This window comes from Anser anser (genome assembly GCF_964211835.1).
Source record: "Anser anser genome assembly, chromosome: 9".
Taxonomy (NCBI): domain Eukaryota; kingdom Metazoa; phylum Chordata; class Aves; order Anseriformes; family Anatidae; genus Anser; species Anser anser.
The window spans coordinates 26,697,417-26,721,441 of record NC_139729.1 but is presented as its reverse complement, the minus strand read 5'-3'; the positions used below and the strand labels follow the sequence as shown (position 1 = coordinate 26,721,441).

At 42.0% G+C, this 24,025-nt stretch overlaps 2 protein-coding genes and 1 long non-coding RNA gene across 11 annotated transcripts in view; 2 read left to right on the top strand and 1 right to left on the bottom strand.

Moving 5' to 3' along the window:
* Window positions 1-10,479, top strand: part of SMC4 (structural maintenance of chromosomes 4) — a 36,827-nt gene extending 26,348 nt beyond the window's left edge. For all 6 annotated transcript variants that reach the window (XM_083847955.1, XM_083847954.1, XM_083847951.1 and 3 more), the window contains 11 exons: window positions 380-605; window positions 704-783; window positions 1,854-2,006; window positions 2,154-2,280; window positions 3,675-3,864; window positions 4,205-4,349; window positions 5,024-5,197; window positions 6,402-6,584; window positions 7,695-7,927; window positions 8,557-8,740; window positions 10,116-10,479. In XM_083847955.1, coding sequence (XP_083704081.1) covers window positions 380-605; window positions 704-783; window positions 1,854-2,006; window positions 2,154-2,280; window positions 3,675-3,864; window positions 4,205-4,349; window positions 5,024-5,197; window positions 6,402-6,584; window positions 7,695-7,927; window positions 8,557-8,740; window positions 10,116-10,289 — 1,869 coding nt within the window. In that variant the 3' untranslated portion in view covers window positions 10,290-10,479. The remainder of the gene's footprint in view (window positions 1-379; window positions 606-703; window positions 784-1,853; window positions 2,007-2,153; window positions 2,281-3,674; window positions 3,865-4,204; window positions 4,350-5,023; window positions 5,198-6,401; window positions 6,585-7,694; window positions 7,928-8,556; window positions 8,741-10,115) is intronic.
* A 1,519-nt stretch (window positions 10,480-11,998) lies between these two features.
* Window positions 11,999-17,935, bottom strand: TRIM59 (tripartite motif containing 59). 3 transcript variants are annotated; one of them, XM_083847960.1, is made up of 3 exons: window positions 17,795-17,935; window positions 16,309-16,445; window positions 11,999-15,298 (listed from the first exon to the last, which is right to left on the bottom strand). In XM_083847960.1, exon 3 carries the CDS (start codon window positions 15,293-15,295, stop codon window positions 14,060-14,062), a length of 1,236 nt encoding a protein of 411 aa, XP_083704086.1. In that variant the 5' UTR covers window positions 15,296-15,298; window positions 16,309-16,445; window positions 17,795-17,935; the 3' UTR covers window positions 11,999-14,059. The 3 variants fall into 3 exon arrangements, with proteins under 3 accessions (XP_083704086.1, XP_083704085.1, XP_083704087.1); XM_083847959.1 differs by lacking the exon at window positions 17,795-17,935 and adding an exon at window positions 17,443-17,742; XM_083847961.1 differs by lacking the exons at window positions 16,309-16,445; window positions 17,795-17,935 and adding an exon at window positions 17,443-17,743.
* A 15-nt stretch (window positions 17,936-17,950) lies between these two features.
* Window positions 17,951-20,633, top strand: LOC310903905. 2 transcript variants are annotated; one of them, XR_014587915.1, is made up of 3 exons: window positions 17,951-18,158; window positions 18,446-18,531; window positions 19,891-20,633. It is a non-coding gene; the product is annotated as an uncharacterized lncRNA (long non-coding RNA). The 2 variants fall into 2 exon arrangements; XR_014587916.1 differs by lacking the exon at window positions 17,951-18,158 and having other exon boundaries at window positions 18,165-18,531.
* The last annotated feature ends 3,392 nt before the right edge of the window (window positions 20,634-24,025 follow it).

Genomic DNA, 24,025 nt, shown 5'->3' with positions numbered 1-24,025 from the left:
CAACAAATATTTGGTGTGTCATTTAGTCTATTCTTTTTATTTATGTATTTTGTATATATATATGTAATTTTTATATTCATTTTTTCTTAAATTAGCAAATTTAATAATCCTAGTAATATAGTAACTGTAAACTATGAAACTTAAGCAACAAGTTTGGCAAGCAAAGGGACAAATGAATTATCAGTGAGTTTTTAATTATGCTGCAAGTAAGTAGAGATCCCTAAGGAAGGAAGCTTTCCAGTTAATTACCATTCTGAGAAGTATTGTTACACTTAACTAGAGAATGATTACATTTGCTTTAAATCCTTAACGTACCTCACAATAATGAAATGACTTCGTAATTTATCCTCTCACTTGTTTGTTTACTTTTTTGATGTAGATGGCTGTATGGGAAAAACATCTTAAAAAAATCCCAACCCCTGAAAATGCTCCTCGGTTGTTTGATATGGTGAAAATAGAAGACAAGACCTTTCGTGTGGCTTTTTACTTTGCGTTACGTGATACCCTGGTAGTTAATACCTTGGAAGACGCTTCCAGAATAGCCTTCCAAAAAGATAAAAGGTGGAGGGTTGTAACGTTGAAAGGGGAAGTCATCGAGCAATCAGGTATTTAAGTGCAAACTTACACTTAGATATTCAGCGCTTCATAGGTGATATCTATGCAAAATTAGTACGCTAACTTCTTTTCCTCTTTTTTACTTTAGGAACAATGACTGGTGGTGGAAATAAAGTAATAAAGGGCAGAATGGGCTCCTCGGTTGTAATTGATGTTTCAGAAGAAGAGGTTAGTGCATAATCTTAATTAAAAGTGGAATTTCTTCAAAGTTCCTTATGTTTTGGCAGTTCATACACATATGCCCTATGTCCTTTTAAATCTGTGTGAGTAGTTAACAAGATGCAAGACACACTCATAGTGATTTATAAAGCTGATGCACACTTACCCACACTTGTTCACACTCCTACCATTGTATGCCTTCTTAATTTTTAGTCGCATCGTGCAGCCTTTTAATAGCTTGGAAATTAATTGAAGGTAAGTGTGAGAGTGTGGAAGAGACAGACCATAAGGAACAGTTGCAGTGCAGAGCTCAGCAGCACAAAAGACAGATTTGGTCCATTGCTTTGTAACATTATAAGATTTCTCAGGAAGTGGCAGAATTCTTCTTCAATTTTTTTATGACAAGGATATTTTTGAAAAAATCAAAATACAGCTTGCCTTCCAAATTTATTCTGAACAAAGGTTGAATATCTGCTTACCTCTGAGGACACAGAAACAGCAGTTTGCTGAAGTATATCCGTGTCTGTGCCTATCAGGCAGTTCTTTATATGTAGAAAAAGGAAATGGGCTGAGATCTGAAATGAACCACTACTCCTCCTACTCTTGAAGGTGAATTTCGAGACTTGGTCTCCTAGTCAGTGACTACATGCAGAAGCCTGTCTTCCTAAAACCAGCTTACCACAACATCCAACGAGCACCAAATCTTACCAACTAAAGAACAATAGAAATTGCATCTAGCTTCTGCTTGTATCTTTTTTGGATTCTGCCTTCATTACTGACTTAAGCTTTCCAAGCTTAATCTCTTTTTACTTCCGTGAAGCAATTTTCTATTACAAGCTATTTTGACAGGGATCCTACAGCTTCTTTTTCCTTATGCTTGCTCCTCTTTATTTCACTTCTCACTGATCTTCTCAGCAGTCGGCCTCCGTGTTCTGTCCAGCTACAGCAAATTCTCAAGTTTTTACTTCACTTTCATCTCATGCTTTAAGAAATCATAGACTGTCTAGCACACGAATGAGAACATGCTGTGTTTTGTGGTGGTGACACGAGGCAAGTGATCACATCTCATTTTTGTGTAGATCAGTAGAATGGAATCTCAACTGCAGAAGGATTCCAAAAGAGCAGAACAGTGTGAAGAAGAGAAATTGCAACTCGAAGAAGACGTACCAAAACTACGCCACAATGTTCGGGAAATGAGAAATACTTTAGAAAAGTATACAGCAAGTATCCAGGTGAACAAGCTTCTTATTGAGGCACTATCTGGCTTCTCCATGCATGTGCGGGAGACCAGTTTCTCAGCCTCAAGTTAATACAGGCCTTGTCAGTGTCAAAGATCTTTTTTAATGCATGGAGTTCTAACACAGCTGTGTTTTCTGTAGAATTATTCTGAACAAGAGGTTCTTCTAAAAGGCCAAGTTAAGGAACTTGAAGCAAACGTAATTGCTACTGCTCCGGACAAAAACAAACAGAAGGAACTGGAAAAAATCATTGATGGTTACAAAAAAGGTACTTGTTGTGGAAAAAGGGATTATAAATAAAAAATGGAGTTATGATCAGTTACTAATAAAGGAGCAAATGCTACGGCTTTGTTCTTCCAGATTATTGGTGCTGTACAGCATCTTGGTTTGGAACCTCTTCTAAGGGCTGGGGGTGAGGTTGGAAAGCACTTCTTCTAGAAATTCTCATTTCCAAACCTTTTTCTTGCAATTGTTTGTGTTTCGGTCAAGCTGAAGTAAACATAAATTTTAGTATGTTTCGATTATTTGATTAGATTTTTTTTAATTGGCTTTATTACATGTAGGAATGCAGAGATTCTTTTAGTTTCGCTAGGAGTAAGAATTGTTAATGTGGATAGTAATGACATTAAAGTCAAGTAAAGCCGTTTGCCATGCTCTAATGGGACTATTATGTGATTCTATGAAATAAATACTGTGCATTTTGTTGAAGGTATGCTGTACCCCAGGGTTTTTGTGAAACTGAATTTGCTTTCAAAACTTCAATAATAATTCCCCTGAAGAAATTAGTAGCTTAGGAAAGTAAACCTTGACTGCTTGGTTGTATTTCTTACTTGGGGAATAATATGAACACAATAAAAACACAATTCCCTTCCCCACAGTTCTTTTTCAACGATAAACGTCAGGAGTGTAGGAATGCTTTACTTTTTCAATCACGCTAAAATTTGAGGTTATAAATATCTTCTCAGATATTTCTGCCATATGATGGAGAGACACAAACCTGTGCAGTCCTCTGGAGAGGTGACTGCACTCTGCCTTTGAAGGCTCTCTGCTTTTCCTCTTCCGTCCCCAAAAGGAAATTATAAATCTGTAGCAAACTTACTGTGAGACTTTTATTTTGTTTTCCCCTTAAAATACCATGGTGCCAGGTATCTTGATTTTTGAAAGCTGTTCAAATCACCAGGATGGTTTTGTTGAGTTGCAAGTATAAGCTGAACAAGGAAACAAATCTACCTTGAAGGTGGAGTAGGCTATCGTACTATTTGGCATGAATCTAACTAAGTGGTCATACCAGCTACTGAACAGTAGTGACTAGTTCTTATAATTTTACCCCTTTGAGCATTTTCCAATTAAAGGAATGCAAAGAATGAGCTTGGAACATGTTGCTGCTTCTGTATTATACATGTATTTAAGTAGTATATAAACATTATAGTGATGCTTTACACCAAAAATGCTTTGGTGGTGTAACAGTTGTCAGAAGGATGTGGGTAGTGTTTTTTGTTGCCACATTAAAAAAAACACATTTTTTGCAGTACAAAGAAATACGTACATTTCTCAAGATGTTAACACAGCAGAGCTTTTTGTCACATGAATCTTGATGTATTGCAACAGCCTGGTGCTCCTAGAGACAGCATAATGACATTAACCCCATTTTGTTTGTGACAGATTATGAGCGCGTTGCTGAAAAAGCTGGTAAAATGGAAAGCGAAGTTAAAAGATTACATAAGCTCATAATTGATACCAATAATCAAAAACTTAAAGTACACCAAGACAAACTTGATAAGATCAACAAAGAAATAGATGAACATACTTCAGCTATTACTAAAGCCCAAGTGGCAATCAAGAGCGCACAAAGGTATGGTAGACATCGATGTGTTCAATTTTAAAGCCTAGCAATTTTGTATAGCCACAAGTCACGTCTGGTTACCGTTAAATCTTCATCTTCACGGGGGAGATCTGTCAGGCCGGAGGAGATGTGTGCTCACTTCTTTATGGCTAGAGGAAAACTGAGGGAAGGAGGTCATAAGCTCTTTCTCAAAACTGACTTACCTCTGACTCACCTCAAACTGAGACTATTTATAACGTGTTGGGTTATCAGCAGCTAGCGAACAAGCTTTCTAAGATCATGTTTCTGGATTACGTTATGTCGTATTTGCACTCGTGTAAAGTATACAAATACTTTGGTATCCATTCAGAAACCTGAAAAAATCTGAAGAGGCTGTTCTTCGCACTGAGAAGGAAATTGGAGATAATGAGAAAGAAATTAAAGACTTAACAGAAGAGTTGACTGTGCTAGAAGACAAAGCCACTGAGGTTATGAATGAGCGCAGGCAAGCTGAAGTAAGCATAATGTTTATTTGGTGTATTTCTTCATAGAGAATGCACTCTGAAATAAATTGTAGATAGTATTTGTTGTGCCAAAGGTGTCCTAATTGCTGATGTCTGTTAAACTTCATCCTGAGACATTCCAGGCAGGCCTAGCCATATGGAAATGGGTTGGTTGCATTAGCTGGTAGCTTCATTTAAAAAGCAATTTGAACTTCAGACTTGATGACACTGTTCTAAAATGCCTTTTTTCTAAGTTACTCTACTACTCATTCTCCAAAAATTCATATGAGAATTAAACAGCAAAGAATGTTCTTTTCTCTGTCCAATAATATATTGTGTGCATTCTTACAAAATTGATCGTTAATGAAAAATAATCATTAATGAAATGTGATCTTTAAATAAAAAATAAATAAAAAATAAAACAGTCCTAGTAAATGGTCTGATCTTCAGGTAAGGATTTGTTTAATCCAGATCTAGATTAAAAACGTAATCTGTGGCATATTTTCACAAGTGGTGTTCCAGAATTCAGGGATCAGGTCAACCTAATTACAAGAGTGTATTTGGTTACATCAATACTTAAGACTGTGGAGAGTAAGCTCTGTGAATAATATAGTGAAAACAAACCTGAGAAACTGGTAATGATTCACAGGCAACTGATTAATGCATTTCTTTTGTCATTTCTGTAGGAAGCACTGCCAGCAGTTCAGGAGGAGCATCGCAGTTTACTCCAGCAGATAAGTGCTATTCAAGATGATGAACATGCACTTCAAAGGGAAGCTCTCAGTGTAAGACTTAAAATCGAACAAATTGACGGTCATATTTCTACACACCAATCAAAGGTTAAATACTGGCAAAAAGAGGTAAGGAAATTGTTTAGTTCATAGAACTTGATCTATGAGATCCCAAAAGACTAATATGTTACCGTGTAGTAGAAAACAGATAATTTAGGCAAAAAATGATATTTAGCTCATGATTTATTGGTGTTTGAGCTGTAAAAGCCAACTCTAAAAAAGATAATATGCATGAAATGGTTCAGCTTCTGACTTTTTTTTTACTTAAGAAAGAATTGTAGGCTACCTGTAACTGATGTAACACTATCTAAGACTAATTAAGAGCATTGAGGGAAAATTGAGGAGTGTGACGCTGATAACTAAAAGGCAGGTTATATATAACCATATTCAGTGCTGTATCCACTGAAATGCTCTTTAGAACACACTAAGACCTTTCCCTTGAAAACATCTCACCAGAAACTTGCAGCCCATTTGGTGCAGCAAATTCACTCCCTCATTGTAGATATGTGGGCCAGTAGGAATTCAGTGGGGCCAGGGAGAAACTCTGCTAGTCAGAGTTCACTGCCTGAACCAGCTCATAAGTTAATTCAGAGCCAGTAGGAACAAGGAATTATGAACTCGAGGTGCTACAACAGCTAGCTTCTTGGATTTGGGGTTGGAGCAGGACTGCTGACAGCCCGCACTCAATGTGAACACAGAGGTCGCCTTTTTACAGACCTTGTTGCTTGCCACTCAAAGCCCATTATGTCCGTTTTGACTGTTTCAGTTCTTAGAACAAACCAGTTTTGAGCATTGTCTGATTCTTGGTGTGTTAATTTCATCAAAAACATCTCTGATCAGCTTTGGGGTAGGGCTTTTACATTCTTCTGGAAGCAATTCTGCACAGAATCCTGACTTTTTTGGCCCACAGGCTAGTTGAGTGTAGAGAGTCAACAAGAGACTATGATAGGGGTGGCTTTGTTTTGTTTTTCCTGATTTCTGGAAAGAGCAAAGATCAGGCATGTGCACAGAGAGACACATTCAGGAAAAACAGGTCAGTTAGTTGGAATTTTGGAGATCATAAAGATACATTGTCATTGTATTATGTGTCCTTCCTACTCCAAATTTAAATCTGATAATTAAAAATAAATCTTCATTTTAAAGAGAATTAAGTGAAGAAACTTGGAATGTTTGGAAGGTTCACTATATACTAATACAGAAAATGTTATAGAAACATGTTCATGTGATAACTGATATGATCTTTAAAGTTTTCTTGTAACTTTTTGAATTTTAGATATCAAAATTATCACTGCACGTCATAGAAGATAAGCCACCTGAAGAACTTCCAGTGCTCAGTCAAGAAGAGCTTGAGGCTATCAAGGATCCAGACATTATCACCAATCAGATAGCTCTCCTGGAAGCGCAGTGTCATGAAATGAAACCAAACCTCAGTGCTATTGCAGAATTCAGGAAGAAGGTAAGCTGAATGACCATCGTGTAGTGGTAGGATTTGCCTTTCTGATACCCCACTGCCTGTCAGCGCAATAGCGTGGTACACCCCTCCGCTAGGGCAAGGCTCTGTACGTGGCTTTATGTTTTCCAGTGCGTAAATCTTGATATTAATATAATTATTAATTAGTGAAGTACAGAGATAGCTTTCCAATCATGCATTTTTCTTCAGGTGACTGCTCAAATGGATCTTGCGCTTGAATTACATGCAAAAATACACTCCTTAGCTAAGTGAGAAGGGAAAATACCTATAAGCATACAAGGAAAATGTGGTCCTGTTCTTCATTTCCCTTGTGTTGCGCCTGAAAACTAAAATGGAACACTTGATTTTTTTTTTCCCTTTTCTCCTCTGCATGCCGTGCTGTTGCTAGCATGCAGAATATTTGTTAGCTCATATTGAGCTACTTGTGAAGGTTGCATCTAGGAGCTTACAGACTGCTTGTATATTTGATGCCATAGATGCTAGGTGAAGACAAGTTTCTTATGTGAAAGTTTGTTTATTTAGAGTCAACTAGTTTTGACTGGACAGATGCACACTGTACTAAGATCTTTTTCTCCTCATGTACTCACTTCAAGCTGCTGGACTGTGCAACAGATTATTTTTTTTAAATGAGGATTTTCTATCTGCTCTCTAAAGCCATCTCACAAAAATATAAAGATCCTTATCATTGCTGGCAATAAATATAAAGACAAAATAAGTTATTTTTAAAAGTGGAGCCAGAAGGATTTTAATATTCCTGCAGAATGTTTGAGAGATGATCTACACCAGCTACGCATAGTTTTTACGAGCAGAGAGTTCGTGAGCTATAAGGTTACCTGAAGCACAGAGCTACGAAAATAGACACTCGTTTAATGAGGACTTCAAGTTAATTAAATGGCTGTAGGAGTCCGTTTTAGAAGTGAACAAATAAAAAAGGGAGGGTATGTTCTTGTCTATTTTTTTGTTTCAAAGCTGTTAGTCGTTCAGGGGAAAATGAGTTTTCAAATATTAAAAAAGAAAAAAAAGCTTAAAATCTCAAATAGAGACAGTTTCTTTAACTGCACTTTTGTTTGTTTTGTGTTTCTTTTTTTTCTACAGGAAGAGTTATACTTGAAACGTGTGGCTGAATTGGATGAAATTACCAACGAGAGAGACAAATTTAGGCAAGCTTTTGAAGATCTGAGGAAACAAAGGCTAAATGAATTTATGGCAGGATTCAACGTAATAACGAATAAACTGAAGGAAAACTACCAGATGCTTACTTTGGGAGGAGATGCTGAATTGGAACTTGTAGACAGTCTGGATCCGTTCTCCGAGGGAATCATGTTTAGGTTTGTCAAAATACTTGATATTGCTGCAATTCTTTTGCTTTATTGCTTTTTTGACTTTCTTTAAAGTAAATTTTCTGTGGTCATCAGCAAACCAAGGCGGTCTTACTTCTTAGCAAATACTGGGAGATGCTGACAGAAGCCAAAACTTTTTAGCATTGAAGAATGAGGAGATTCGTTTCGCTTGGAGAAATAAGTAACTAGCAGCAGTTAGAAAGCTTTGACTTTGAAGTGATTTCCCAGATTTGTTAATTCCCAAGTCGTTTAACTCTGCCTAGGGAATCATGTCAGTCATATGGGTAAGTGGGGATTGTTCTGTCATAAATGGTCCTAAGAGTACGTTCATTACTTAATAGAATAGTACTTTTGAAAGGTAATTAAATAGCAATTCTTAAGTGTTAGGCCTCCCCCAGAGAACAGCTGAGTGAGCACCCCCAGAGCTACCCGTGGTGAACAGCTCAGTGCCTCCCGGTTGTGGAGGACTGAGCATCAAGCAGCTCATCCACGGTTTGTCTGGCTTCTTTAGACGCCTGTGTCTTCCAAGAACTCCCTCCTGTCTTGACTCGCTTTTCACACAGCACGTTTATTTTGATCGTGAACAGAAATAATGCACAAACTCTAACTTGTTTCAGTGTTCGGCCTCCAAAGAAAAGTTGGAAGAAGATCTTTAACTTATCAGGAGGAGAGAAGACTCTAAGTTCACTGGCTCTAGTTTTTGCGCTTCATCATTACAAGCCAACACCGCTTTATTTTATGGATGAGATTGATGCAGCACTTGACTTCAAAAATGTGTCTATTGTAGCATTTTACATATATGTAAGTATTTAACTACTACAGTCTATTTTTTCCTAAGATTTTTTCTTCTCTGCTCATAAAGACAAAGTGGTATCACCGTTACAAAGCAGACTTAAATATTATGAGCGGTGTGCTATTTGCAAATAACTGTGCAGAAACTACGTACTAAGCAGATTTCCAGAAAGGTGCTTAGAATGTAGCTCTCTGCATATTTTTTTCTAAGCTGCTAAGTTTGTTGCTGTCTCGAAATGAGGCTACTAACAGGATATACAGGTTGTCTTCCCTCTGACTGTAGTTTCAGAAGCTGTCTAAAGAGTGCTGGAGCTTGCTGGTGGTGCTGTATTCCAGCCTATCCTTGCGTTACTCCTTCCTCTTTAAAATACACTTTCGCTGATCAGCTCTAGTCGGCGCAGATGCCCTTAGTGTAGGTGTTCACGTACCCAAGCTCATGACTTCACTCTGAGGTGTGGCCGAGGTTCCTTGGTTTTATGCTTCCATTTCCTTAACACGAGCCGTTTCCCTCAGGCTTCAGTGAGGAGGCTGCGTTGATCTGTGTCTTAGTGCCTTTTGTTTCAGGCCCTTAGAAGTTCTGTCATGGCCATAGTTAAGCTGAGCAAACATTTACATGGCTGCATTCCTGACTGCTGATTTAAACTTAAAATTTTCAGAATTATCTAAAGTATAACCACTGGTTTTAGGAACAGCCTAGAAGTGCCAAAGATTATGACTTAGGTATCCTTGAATTGCTTTCCTGATTTTAAGTAGCTATCTGCAACTGTTATTTTAAACTTTGCTTCAGCAATGCATTACTGTCACACTTGTGAATTTACACTGTTACTCCTGGGTTCCTAAAGAAAACTGGTGGTTTTATTTTTAAAGCGGTAACAACTCTAGGTATTTTACCTGTTTGTGCCTTAGTGTCCCAGAACTACAAGCCTTCAAGGCTTGTCCCCTTTATCAAAGGGTGTGTGGAGATAGGTTTGTTTTGCTTTGTGTCCCTAACACAGCCCTTGTTAGAGCTGTTCAGGTAAGTTAGCAACCCCCACCTTCAGTAAGCCTGGTGGAGTTCACATTAAAACTGTGATGAACTGCATGTCTGCGAAGCTTTAGGTACGTTTATATTTAAACAAACTCACTCGAACAGGTCATGTAAAAGAGGAAAACAGGGGAAGCTCGTGCTCAAGTCAACTGCAGTGCTTTGTGCTGAAAGCCAGGCAAGCTACGAGTGTGTTGTGAGGTTTTGAGCAGTCATCAGCTGTAGATCTGTTAACGATACCGTGACTGATCGGCGTATTTATCGCCAACATCCACAGCTCCTAAAACCTGCATACAGACACCATGCAAGAACATAGCTGTCTGAAATCCTGTGAGCTAATGCAAATAACTTATTTTTCAGGAACAAACAAAAAATGCACAATTTATCATCATCTCCCTGCGAAACAACATGTTTGAGATTGCAGACAGACTGATTGGAATATACAAGACTCACAATACCACAAAAGGCGTGGCAACCAACCCAAAAGTCATTGCATCTAAAGGACTGGCCGAACCTTGGCAGTGTTGTACGTAATATAAAAGTAGCATGAATGAAAACAAGAATATGAAATACTTCTCAATGTCTATTTACATTCTCATTGCTGCTCACTGTGTCTTTTCTAATAAAACTTTGTATATTGAGATTTTTTTTCCTTTAGTTTTAAGGCTTCTATTTGAGCTTGTTAATAAAACTAGTCTCTAAATAAATTCCTTTATCATCATTATACAGTCTATGGGGGTCTTAATTATATGAATTGATTAGAAAAAACAAAGCTTTCTCTAATTACACACCACCTAGCTGCATTCTAATATTCCATGGGCAAGCTTTATGTCAATGCTTGGGTTCTGCATGAAGTTATAAAGGCCTGGTTTTGTTTTTTTGGTTTTACTGTAAGTAAATTGCCTTTAAATGCCATCAAAGAAAGAGCACGCTTATTTATTAATCCCGCAGTAACTCACCTGTTGCTCTTACCATCGTTTCACAAAGGGCTGAACGATTCCCGCTGAGGAGGCATGGTTGTTCAAATCCTCACCCTCCTCCTGTCGCTCGCCCAGCTGTTACAGGAAGTTTTCCATACTCGGCATCAGCGCTTCAGTTCACGTGGTGTGCTTTGAGTCAGAGCTTTTTCGTACTTTAAGTACTGGAGCTGTATGTGTTACTCCACAAGTCAGGCCAGTATCTGGCACGTTTTCAGTAATAACTGATCCCTGAACTAGACGTGGCTCATACGGTGGGATGAGATGCTTCACTGCTGTATGTCAGAATCTCCTTTGGTCAGAAAATAATTGTACGTTATGTGCTACTTAAAGTCGCTCCTGTTAGTCAGCAGGGCTTAGCCAAATATTTATTATCGCCTTAAAAAAATAATTAACCACTGATGTGCGTATAAAATGGCTGTTAGTAGAAAAGCTTGCTAAGCATAGTTCTAGAACGGCAGTTTGTTTTTTCTGTGCTTAGTCCTTGTTTACATTTCCAGCTCTTTGCCGTTTTCATACTAAGCGCAGTTAACAAACCTGAGTTAGTTTATCCTGGGTTTTGTTGTCACGTCCTGAATAGGGGAGTGGCGCACCCAGTGAAATACTGCGTGAAATCACAGAGCAGCAACAGTGAGGTGCACAACAGCAGAAGACAAAAATACAAGGCATTTCCTACCCATCCTAACGCCAGCCATGCGTTTTCTCCCCATCTCAAGCTGACTCTAGACCACCTTGAAGTACAGCTCGAGGCTCAATTTATGGTTTCAGTTTGTTTTTAGTTCTCACTATCTACTCCCATACCAAGTAGCAGGCACTTAGTCTTCCCCAGGGTGAATTGGTTTTGGCCGCAGCAGTAATTGCTGCGTGACGCCCCTGCCCTTACCTCAGCCCTCCAGCTCCTCTGCCGAATTTTGGCCCCGTCCTTCAGAGGAGGGGTGGGCAGCTGGCACCCAGCTGAAGTGAATCCACCACGCCATCAGGCAGAAGTGAAAGGGGCCCAAGCTGGATAACGCAAAACAACACGAACTCTGCATCAAGCGACTAAAGGGCTTGCTGCGTCAGAGACCCTTCACCACGTCTGTACTACAAAAAATGGGGCAAGGGGAAGCAAAGGAAGCAGACCCAGCAGTGCCGGATACCCACGTTCTTGCTCCAACGACAGTTGCTGCTCCTGTCGCGTGGCTCCAGCTCAGCCCCATGCTCCGGCTCTGTTTAGGATTAGAGGGAGACTCTGTACAGTAAAGAAATCAAGGTGTTAGCCATCCCTACTGTAAGAATACATTTTATTTGTATGTGCATTTATTAAAATATATAGTACATAAGTACAAGTACTAAATGTTTCAATCAGTGATAAAGGCATCTTACAAATTCGTGTTGTCTGGAAAAATAAAATTTCATTATAAAATTTTCATAAGATTTTTAAAAGTTAGGAAAATAAAGGACAGGAAGGTAAGTCAAAAAAGAAGCCTCGTGGTAGTAGGCATACAGTTAGCACCAGGATTTCAGAGACTTACACGCCAAATGCCAGCCTTCTAGCAGAGTTTTAGAGAAGAACAACTAGCCCGATTCCAAAGTGTTACTGGGAAATCAATGTGCCGCTTTAGCCAGTCCCCGGATACACCTACACACTATTTCAAACCCTGACCGGTGGTATCACTGGGATTTGACTCTGTAACGCTAAAAGGCACGTCCAAATTACAGAAACCGAAATTCCTCTGGCGCACTGCTGGTTCACACCTTTCAGTCAAAGCCACACAACAGAAACCCCCAAGCTGCAGAAGGGTGCTGCACAGCAGCCCTTCGCTTACACCTCACATTTTAGCAATGCAGCAACAGCAGGACATCAACATTCGTCAGACTTCACTTAGGCTTAAGGAACGCACCAGCATCACAGCGGGGGGCTGAGCCGGCTCTCACCTCTCGCTGCAGTCAGTGGCAGCGGTTGCTATTTCGCAGGAGCCCCCACCGGAGCCTGCTGGTAGCAACACACAAGTTTGGGTTTGCGCACGGGTTTTAACGTGTCACGTAGCGAAAGGCTACCCACAGAACTAAATCACTATTTAAACACCTCGTATATTTTTAAATAATAATAAATCAAGCACCCAAGGAATGCTGCTATCCTAAAATATACTATTATGTTTATGAAGTCATAATTAGACGTATAAAGAGTGCATTTTTGGTTTTTATAAATCATTAGTTCATTGTAAACTCCTCTGTGTTCTGCTGTTCTGACGGCAGCGCTTAAAGGCTGTTTGATTACAGCTGACTCAGTAACAACTGAAGGTCAAGGGCTGCTGCCATTGTGAATTTCTCAGAGCACAGCTTAGTACCTCTTCAAAAGAAGTAAAGCATGGTACTGATTATTTGATTGCAGAACAAAATGCTGTCATTTTTTCTCCTAGGTCAAGGTAAAGACCTCCATTATTTGTGCTGAAAGCCTGAAAATTTACTCATTTTCAAGATATTTAAGGGCTCTTGACATTTGAAATCCTTACACCACCGATTTCAAAGGGAGTTTTGCTACTTACTGCAATATGTATCTATTTTCACTACATATTAATTCTTTCAGCAAAAATTCAAGGCTCATTTTAGGAAGTGGTGCAAATTCCCCGTTAGCCTAAATAAATACCTGATTTGTGCGTAGGTGGCACTAAAACCTGCATGCAATACTTTACCACAAGTACTGCAGATACTGCTCTATAAACTGGAGATAACTATTTAAAAGAGATTTAAAAAACACAGATTATAAAAAAGGATGAAATCATGGCACTAGTAACCAGAAACATACAAAATGAAAACGAGGTCCATTAATATATGATTTAAAGACTACAGATCAGGTATGTCAGTTAAATTACCTTTAGAAAGAGGTCGATAAAACACTAAATGCAAGCTTCACGTACACCAGAGCTTGTAACCGACTGACTTGTCTAGGACCAGCCACTTTGCCACCTGAGATGCTTTTTTTAAACTTTTAATGTTGTGGTGTTTTTATTAAAAACATAATTAGATTATGTTACCATTAAAAAACCGTAGAGGGTTGAGGAGTTTTTACAATCAGGAGGCTGCCTACAGCTTCCTCACAGACATTGCTTCTGCCTAGCTTCCAGTTTTACCAACCACCTACCTACTTGCTGTGCGAGCAGATGAACACGTCTTTTTGGTTATAAATCTTCTCATTTAACTAAGAGTTAAATGATGAAACCTATACAGAAAAAGGAAGAATATGGAAAAGAAAGAAAAAGCGTATCGTTTTAACAACCCAGCTATTAAGTAGAAACTTCAATTAAAAATAAATCTTGGGGATTCCTGCAGTAAGTTCTAATTTAATCATTGAAATAGCCAAAGAGGAACAATCATCCCTAAAAACCTCACCAGTAGATTAAATTTACGGCACAGCGCATCCGCTATAGTCTGCAAATGAGCACAAAAACCTTGATAAATAGATAGCAAGAATTCTGAAATGTAAGTGGGAACAGTTTCAATTCCAAATGACGATACCAGTTTGGGAAATGCAAACAGAGCTATGGCTACTATTACAAAAAGAAGCATGACTGTTAGAGGATTTACAGCCTGGAGGAGTTCTTTAGATTTTCCTCTTTCTTTTTCCTTGCTTTTGCTCTGTAATTTCCTTTTTGGAATCAGTTTTATTTTTGGAGTAAGGATCTTGTTGATCTGACCAATTTCGGTTTTAGACCACACATCCTTCAACAGGTGACCAACCCTGGGGTAAATCTCAACAGGTTTAACATCCGGTAGCTGCTTCTCTTTCAAAGCCTTTATCCGTTGATATACACCATCCACCTTCTCAAGAAAAACAAGCGGGGACTCTTCTTTCTGAATAGACGTGTTCAGTGACATTAATTCAAGCTGTTCTTCCCTCATTTTTTTTAAATTCTCAATGAGAGGATCATATTCTTCCAAAATCTGTCTGTTGATTTCATCCAGTGCGGAGAGCAGAGCTTGTTTTTTATGCTCCAATGTATCGCTCAGTTTCTTAAAGTACAGAACCACTACTTTTTTATCATCTTGAACAACGCTTTCACACTGGGATTTCTGTTCTTTCAGCTTTTCAATAAGCAAATATACATCCACCCAGTGTTTATCAGTCAGCTGCTCAAGAATTTTTCCAGAAGACTGCTTCTCTTTTATGTAGGCACTGTAGAGGTCATCTATGGGATGCCCGTTGTGTTTTCCTATTGTAAGGCAATGACCACACACCATTTTTTTATCCAAAAGACAGTAAACGTTCAGCGGTTGCCTATAATGTTCACTGCAAGTCGCAACATCAGAATGATCTTCCTGACGGTATTTCTCAATAATAGATTTCAGTGCAAAGTTGATAGGCAGCGATTCAGTGCCAGAGTCGGGAATCTCAACGACGGTCCTACAGTTTGGACACTTCAGAAGAATTCTCAAGGGTCTCCAAATGGAAAAGTTGCCTGACAGATCAAGAACACCTTCCAGACAATTTCTACAGAACGTATGGGAACAAGGCAGAACACGGGGATCTGTAAACAGGCTGTAGCAGATGGAACACGTTAACTCTTCCTCAAAGTGATGCATGTCCTACAAAAGAAAAAGAGAAAACCATTTGAACTCTTCTTACAATCATTTAAAGTTGTCTTATTAACCTAAAGGCCTCAATGTGAAATTTAATAACCAGTAGCCTAACCTACGCTGGCATTTTCATTGCCAAGGGGAAAAAACATGAAAAATGCAAGTGATCGATGGTTTAAAGAGCTAAGCTATGATCTTCACATAGATGAACACTGTCTACTCACGTATTTCCAACTTCTGCCTTAAAAAGACAGAAAAAGCAACTAATCTAATACACTGGCTACATAAGTGTTGTTTTTTCTAAATTATTAATTACTGTAGGAAATACATTTAAATGTATATATTGATAAAATTAAAGTGAATCTTAGGAAAGTTACTTCAACTTAACTAATTCTTTAGGTTTTGCTCATGGTTAGAAAAAAAAACACGAATCCTTAGCAAGTACCCTCATTCATTATTTTCTCCCATAGATGTGTAAATAATACAACTTAAAAAACCCTCTATGTCTAACACCACTTCTTCCCGCCCCCCCCTTAAATGTAGGGCTGTAAGTTCCCTTCAAACAAAATGTTCCAGGAGGGAAATTTTCTTTACAAAGCGTGTCTACGTTATTTGATCTATGTAAAAGGCAAGATAAAATTAATCTTCAAAAACTGGTTTTAATTGCAAAGTACCTGCCTGCTACCAGAAAAACGAAGGAGCCAATTTCAGGCTTTCCTTAGCACTATCACGAACCACCTCCAGGCTCTGAAAAGCAAGCAGCTGCTGGCGGGGCAGCGCGCAGCCCTAACGGAGGCACGCATTGCAGCACGGCTGCTGGAGCTGAGGCAGGAGCGAGTCCAAGTCAGGCCAGTCCCGAGGCCTGCGCGGCTCCGCTGCCTGTCGCGCCCCTCTTCCTCCCCTTCCAGGCCGCCTGGGCGGGAGCTGCCACGCTCTGCAGCACTGCTGCCCGCAGCCCCTCTGGCCGGGCAGAGACCGGGCTTCTCCTGCCCGGTTACTCAGAAGTTTAAAACCATTACCCTGATTGCCAGCAGTGATCCTCGCCGTTGGTGCCCTGTATTGTTTCCGTTCGTTCTAGATGATTACTCAGCAGCTGTGCTGGGGAAGCAGAAGGTAGAAGCGCCTAAATCACCAGCAGCAGGGTGGAGAAAATAGCCTGCACGTGAACAACAGGGGAAATAAGTTAGTAGATGGTTACCAGATACAGAGCTGCTGGGAATGCCAGGGAAAAAAGATAAAGATGACCTAACACCAGAGTTAAGCAAAGAACAAGAAAAAAAGTTTCCCAGTGAAAGAAAGAAAAGGCAGGAAGCTCATAAATGCTTTCCTGTACCGAGCAGATATTTTCCTTAAATATTCCAAACAACTCTGGTAGCAAATACACACGTGTACATAGGTATTTATACTAGGAGAGTCATTCAGTGTAAGCAAATCACAACCCAGAAGATATTACAAAAATTCAAAGAGTAATTGTGCCAGTAACACACCCGGTTTCAGAAATCTCCTAACAACAGAAGGCCTACTTCGTGGCATTTTGTCCTCTTCTAATGAGCGATACAACAGATGAGATGAAAGCATGTAATGCAGCATGCCTGCTACAGCTACGTTTCAAAAATGACTAGTCTGACGTTCTTTGTACAGACTTCACGGGTATTTTTTTTTTCCCAGCACAGCTTTCATTTAAGCAGGTCAAAGTAACAGGGCGTGTTCACTGACAGCACTGCACTCCTGACCTTGAGAGCCAGACACCCTTCGTTTCGTTAATTATGCAAGCCATTGTTTAGAAACAGTTCTATCTGGTTAGGTGGTAAGTAAGTAACCACTTTACAATAAGAATCAGCTGTAACAAGCTGACAGACCCCATTTGGCTCCGGAGGGTTTTAGAAGATGAGTTTGGCAGCAGGTTACAGCCGAGCCAAGCAAGGGAAGCGTCACAGTGGAAGGTGAGGCAGAGCTGGGTGCTGCCGGGCTCCCTGCGCTCGGACAGGGAGGGGAAGGGACCGCGAAGGGACCTCGCCGCGCCCTGCTGCCCTTCAGCCAAGCCAGCCTCAGAAGCCCCCGAGCTGCAGGGGGCCGTGAAGTTCTCCTGTACCACCAGAACAGAAGCCCAAATAAGAAGCGAAGCGACGCACGGCCAGCGTCTCCCCACTTACCGGCTGTTATCGCAGTAAAGGGTGACGGAACTCACTCTCCGGGAAATAAAAGGCCCGGTTGCGGCTCCAGTACCTGTTGAGCCGCCAGGACGAACGGCATCGCCGTGCAGCTCCCGGCTCCGGTGACCGACCACGGGCCGGGCACCAGCAGCCACAGCTCGGGGCTTTCCTCCCGGCCCTGCCGAGCGGCGTTCCCGTCACCCACCCCACGCCCCCTGCCCTGCTCCTCCGCCGGGCGACCCCTCCTCGCCCACCGCTCGCCCCAGCGCCGGGGGCACCGCTCGGAGCCCCCCCGGTCCCCTCGGAGCCCCCCCGGTCCCCTCAGAGCCCCCCCCCGGGCCCCGCCGCTCACCGCCGCCGGCCCGGCCCCGCCGCTCCCCTCAGCGCCCCGAGCCGCGCATGCGCCCGGGCGGCGGCGCCCAACGGCCCCGGGCCGCGCCGTTCGAATGGTAACGGTCGGGAACGGCCCCTAACGGCCGGTAACGGTCGGGAACGGCCCCTAACGGCCGGTAACGGTCCGGAACGGCCCCTGACGGCCGGTAACGGTCCGGAACGGCCCCTGACGGCCCCCCCGCCGCGTGTGGGGGGCTCTGGGCAGAGCGGGAGCGGGCCCCGGGGCGGCTGACAGGGACTCAGCTCCCCTGCGGGCTGGGACGGCTCCACCGAGGCTTTGGGGCTGGACGCAACGTTGCAAACCGTTGGGGTGGGGCCAGGAGGTAATTTGTGATTAAGAAGTCATTTGGAGTTAAAATGTACATATATAAGTGTATATATAGTATATACTTGACTGAATTTTCAAGGTTGAGGGAAAGAAACACGTGTATGGCAAGACACAGGAGAAGGGCTAATCAGGAACAACACACCTGAGGTCATCATCATCAGTAATGAAACATGAGGCGTTCACGAAAAGGGAAACACCTCGGCATACAGCCGTGTTTTCCTTGTCCACACCTTTGCGTCAGTGTTGCAACCGGTGCTTTACCAAAGCCCTTTGTCTTCGCAGTATGGGATAAATTCACCCTGAAGCTGGAAACTAAGAGAGAGAAGTCTTCTGACATCTGCTTCAGGGAGACCAGGAACAGACCTTCGGCAAGTACTAATCAGAGAAATACAAAATAAACAAATAAATAATAATAATAAAAAGGCGGTAAGTATTAAGGTTCAGTTTAATGTTAGGCTTGTTTACCTACCTTGGCTCCTAAAGGCAGTGAAGGTACTTTAAGTGAAGCAAAACTGCCACTGCCATACTTTAAAAATGGGCAGCCATAATGAAGACTGTAGAGTTTGTCTTCTCCTTGCTGAGCAAAACCAGAGATTGCAGTAGAAAGTGAAAGGATTAGGATCACTGTTACTGACAGTGTTTTACTGCCATCTGTTACACTGGTAAATCAATTAAAGTACCCAATGTGTAGACTTCTCTCATACTCCAGAATATTCCATGCTTATTTACAATCCATTGAACTACGCTAAACCAAAACTGTACAGTTGTTCTCAGGTGTTACTTTTACAGTGCATCTGAAAAAGGAATTCCTTTAATGTTGTAACGTAAATCATAATACGTCATTATTCAAAAGTTACCTAAACATCTGTCTTAAAACTGGCATTTAGAGGACCTTACATAAATATCTGGGAAACATCTGGAATTGTGTTTGGAATAATAGAAATATCATACTATAATGAATTAACCATCACACTTTAGCAGATAGGCATGCAGTTTATAATTTATACTGTAATTGGTCTTTGTGGAGGGAAATGCATTATGACAATACAAGTCTTAAATTCATTTTTATGCTAGTTACACCACTTCAGTATCGAATATCCAACACTTTTAACTTCTTTGTATCCTATCATGTAGGAATTATTCACTATTTTCACCTTGAGTAGTGCTTTCTGTCACTGTAGCACTTTCTATCACTACTTGTGGCAGTATAAAGGCTGTCATCCACGTGCAACAAGCTCAAAAGGAAAAAGGCTCTAAGGAAGTATACATTTCCAAGTTCTTATATTGTTTCATGGTGTTTGTTACAAAAACTCTTGGCTGGTGATTATTTCTGCTACCTGAATCTAATTGGTTTCTAATACGTGTTCCTTGTGGTCATGCCTTTGCCTACTCTGGCTTTCCACACAGTCCCCACAGAAGGTAGGTTGCTCTTATTTTTGCATTCCAACAGCAAATGTGGAAGGATTAAAAATATACGCCTTTTATTCCCCTCTCGGTGACAGAGGGGAAGAAATACACAAATATTTTAGTGACACTCAGCTAATTTGGACGACCTAATACGAATATCATGTGCGATTTGACGTGTTACCTGGCAGCTCCAGTTGCTTCTGAGTACGCCTGATACAGGGCCTGGGCTTAGAGCACCACTGGCCATATATCACGAGGGTTTTCTCTCAAGGCACAGCACTTGCTCTCAGCAGGACTAACTGCTTTTCTCCGTTTTTCAGCACCGTGCTTTTCCTGGAGTTGTTGACCCAGCAAGGCCTGCCTGCTCCACCACCCAGACGGGCCCAGTGCTGAGGGCCAGGACGTGTGGCCATGCTCCCCGCTTCCGAGCCGCCGTCCTGCTCCACAGAAGCGGCGATGCGTCCCGTGTATCTGCACACCAAGAAAGGCAAAAGGCGAAGGGGCAGCTTGGAGGCAGCTGTAGTCCAGAGCTTAGCCCTGGGGGTGACGTGCACGACTGCAGCCTACCCCAGCTGGGTTGTGGTCAGAGTCGACTCGCTCCATTTCGTGCTGGGCATTATCTGTGTCCTTAATCACGTAGAGCCCTCTTCCAACTGCCACTTCGTGGGCCGTGCAGGACTCGCCTTTATGAGCTTGACAGCTCTCTGCTGCCTGCTGGCCCTCCTCAGCAGCTGCGGGGCCATGCTGCTCGACATCCTGGGGCTGAAGGTGGGCAGGGTGACCGCCCCTTTCCTGCACGGCCTCGTTGTCCTGTTCACTGCCATGGCAGTGCTCTCGTCCTGCGGTCTCTGGGCATTGACGAGGCACGGCCTCCGCACCGCAGAGCGCCCACAGCTCTTAGGCCACTCCTCGGTCTTTGGCTCAAGCTTCTACTTCTGTATCCTTGCTTGTGCCCTAGCAGTCGTTGCAACTGGCTGGAGCTACGCCGCCTGGGCACACGTTGATCTTTCCGTGATCCTCTGCCTCGCCAGCACCAGTCGGCAGCAGTCGCACCCGGTCCCTGTGGATGAGCACGGCAGCGCTAACAACATACACTGCTTTGAGACTGGCCTACCCCTGGCCGCATGCGTTGCCTTCCTCCAGAGGGAAACGGAGTCCCAAGCAGAACCAGGTCTGCCCTCCAAGCAAGGAGGAGCTGAACCCCCAGCAGAGGAAGGTGCCCACCTCACCCACGAGGAAACCAGCCTCCAGCTAGAGGAAGGTTTGACTCCCAAACAAGAAAATACATGCCCAGATGTCACCGAGGATCCCCATCCTACAAAAGAAAACTGACTCCAGAATAGAAGACGGTTATTCCCCCCAAACAGCAAAGACAACATGGGAGAAAGAAATTTCCATTTAATAGAGGAAAAGGCTAAATGACGCAGGCAAGAGCTCCTCTCTTCATGGAGGTACTGACTACATTGCCCTCTGAGACCTGCCCACTCAACTATCCAGACACTACCCAGTAAAATATTTATCCAAACCTTATGCGTCAGAATTTTTCAGTAAAATTCTTGCTTTGCCATGAGAGGGACTTAAGATGCTGTAAAACAAAGCCTTCCTTAAAAAAAATAAAAATAGTGGTTTGGAGAAACATTAGGTCATTCCTTACTTGAAAACAGGAGTAAAATGTCTTAAAATCTTCCAAAAGAAGGCATCCTTCCCAGAAGAGATGCAGTACTGCAAAGTGAGACGAAGAAAAAAAGTCAAAATACTTAATTCTAAAATAAGAAATAATTTACTTATAAAATTTCCAAAATATGAGATATGGTTCTTCAAATAATTAGTTCAGTTTAGGTTTGCCTTAGATTTGTGGAACTGAAACAGCGAAGGTTAAAACAGCAGGAATTTTGTTACGCTGGCTTTATTTCCATATGGGGGCAATTTTGCATATTGGTATTGTTACAGTAGGGTTGTATTTTATATGTTTGTTTTGCAAATAAGTGTTTTTCTTATTGTTCAAACATGGTATATTTTTTCTCAAACTGTGTCGCTTCATTTCATATTCCATTTGCCTATTCCGTACATCCCAAAGTAGAATTGTTGCTAACAGCATTCCTTTGGTCCCTTCACATGCCCGGACCTTCCCCAGGAACAGATCAAAGAGGATGCTACAAGACTGCAGGTGCACGGTACATTTTTTCCTATCATGCTTGGCATGAGATAAAATATGATCAATCCAGAGCTGGTGCTAGTTGTTGCTTTCCTACTTTGCCATGTAAATAACCGGTACATCTGTCAGCATTAGTTTCATAGGGATTTGGGGGTGAACTGCCGCCTGCAGGTCCCCCTTTACTTTTTACCACCTTACAGTCTCATCCTTTCAAGGCAGAAAACCGTCTTAGCTGAAATCACCAGGTTTTAGAAACTGATTATTTAGTCAAAAATCATTCTTCAAATCCTGGTCTTCCCCTCAGTTACAGGCAGACAGATCCCTGACAATAGCGCTCATTTTGCCTGCTCACGGTACCAGGGACAGGACCTGCAGGTTCTGCTGGACTTGCCCCCTGCCTCCACCTCCCCTAGCAGTTTCAGGCCGGTCTGCGCCTATCACACAGTTATTACGATTCCATTATGCTCGCGCAGCTCTGTGGGCTTGCTAAGTACCTAGCTAAAAACCAAACCAGAAAACCGTTTCTCAGAGGACTGATGTACTGGCTGGAGGATTACAGCACATCGTGCCAGACGGGTCATCACTGAACCAGCTGATGTGGGTTTGTCAAGATAATGATAGCTCATTTCACAGAAAGTCAGAGATGAACCTCCACACAGAATGCGAGCACTCACTAACTGATCACTGAGAGATCTGTAATCTACTTTCTATTACAGAAATATCTTAAATATTTTATTTACTATTTGAACAAGAAAAATACTAAGCCAGATACACAAATCTTTACATCCAAAAGTTTCTTCTGCCCTTCTCTCTGATGTACAAAGGAGGCTGCAACCACGCGGATGTTCTGTTGCTAGCATTACATTAACTGCATCACAGTGCAAATCTTTGCAAATTAAATTTAGGGAACAAGTTGTATCTTTGAGCAGAATTCTGCATCTGACAAATTGCTATGAACAATTGGCCACTGCTCTATCTGCACAGCTGACAGTCTGCAACGTGCTAGTGCCAGAGCCCCTGTGACAGCATTAACCTGAGACAGCCCCCTTCTAACCGTGTTGGTAGGATCTGCGGCAGTAACAACCCGCTAGAGAACGTTTCTGCGATCTAAATTGGATGAAATATGAAAATTGTAACAAAGTTTTGAAGACGAGTAGCTAGTAAAAAATAAGCATCCCACAAGTCCACAAACATAAAATAGGCATAGCAACACGGACGGCATTTGTCTCAGCACAAATCAAGTCATCTGGAACATACTTTTTTAGGGGGCGAACCACTGAAGTCTGTATTTCTGTATTTACACAGTTCTAAAAGGTGTTCGTGGGACAAAACGCACACAAACAGCAGTTGACAGAGGAAAACGGTAAGAACAAGTGATATAGTTGGAGAAAATGCAACACTCGGCAAGGAAACACTTCTTCAGGCCTAGGATACAACCAAGCTGCAACCCTGAGGCTTTGGTTCCACCACAGAAGTCTAATTGCTGGCTACCACGCTTCTGGTTCGTTACAAGCCAGTACTGTCAAAGGCAGTACAACACCAGGTATGAACTGCGTGGTCTGAGCGAAGGGGTCCAAAGCTGTCAGAGTGACAGACTCCAAACAGTTTAAATGAGAAAGAAGCAAACTGGGCATGTAGCTATGGAAAAAAAAAAGGTTGTAAGGAGGGGAGTAACCGCACATAACAGATGGAGCAAAAGTTTACTGTCACGGTATTGCTCGGGCAAGAGTTTTAAAGCTTCGTACCATGAGAGCCATGCACAGAACGTGATCGGTAACAGACAGTCACTGCAAAAAAAACCCTTGCAGCTGATGAAGCACTCAGACTTTGGCCTTGATTTCAATGCCAAACCAACTACTAGAGTTACATGGGCTCCTCTTTCCACGCACAGAAGATAACCATGGCTCCTGGGCTAGCGAAGTCTGTAGCTGTCCATGGTATTGGAGTGTTCCCCCGCTCCCCTGCCCCAAGCTCATGAAGGTCTACGTTTCGATTTCATGTTTCTTGAAAGAAGATTCTCCACCTCCTCAATACTCTAATTTCTGTGGTGACGGATGAGAACATGTTGCTGCTTTACTAAGGGACCTACGCTAAGCCCACTGCGACAGCAGGAAACACCTCTTCGTAATCCACAGTGCCCAAGAGTCCAAACGGCACGGACACGCAACCTGGAAGTCATTTTGTTTCTGGGGTACAGGCACTACGTAAGACTGAATAAAAAAATTATCATAATTTCCCCTCTACTACTTCCCACCTTGAAAGTCTTAAGGAACAAGTTACAGAAGTAGCAGCCCAACCAA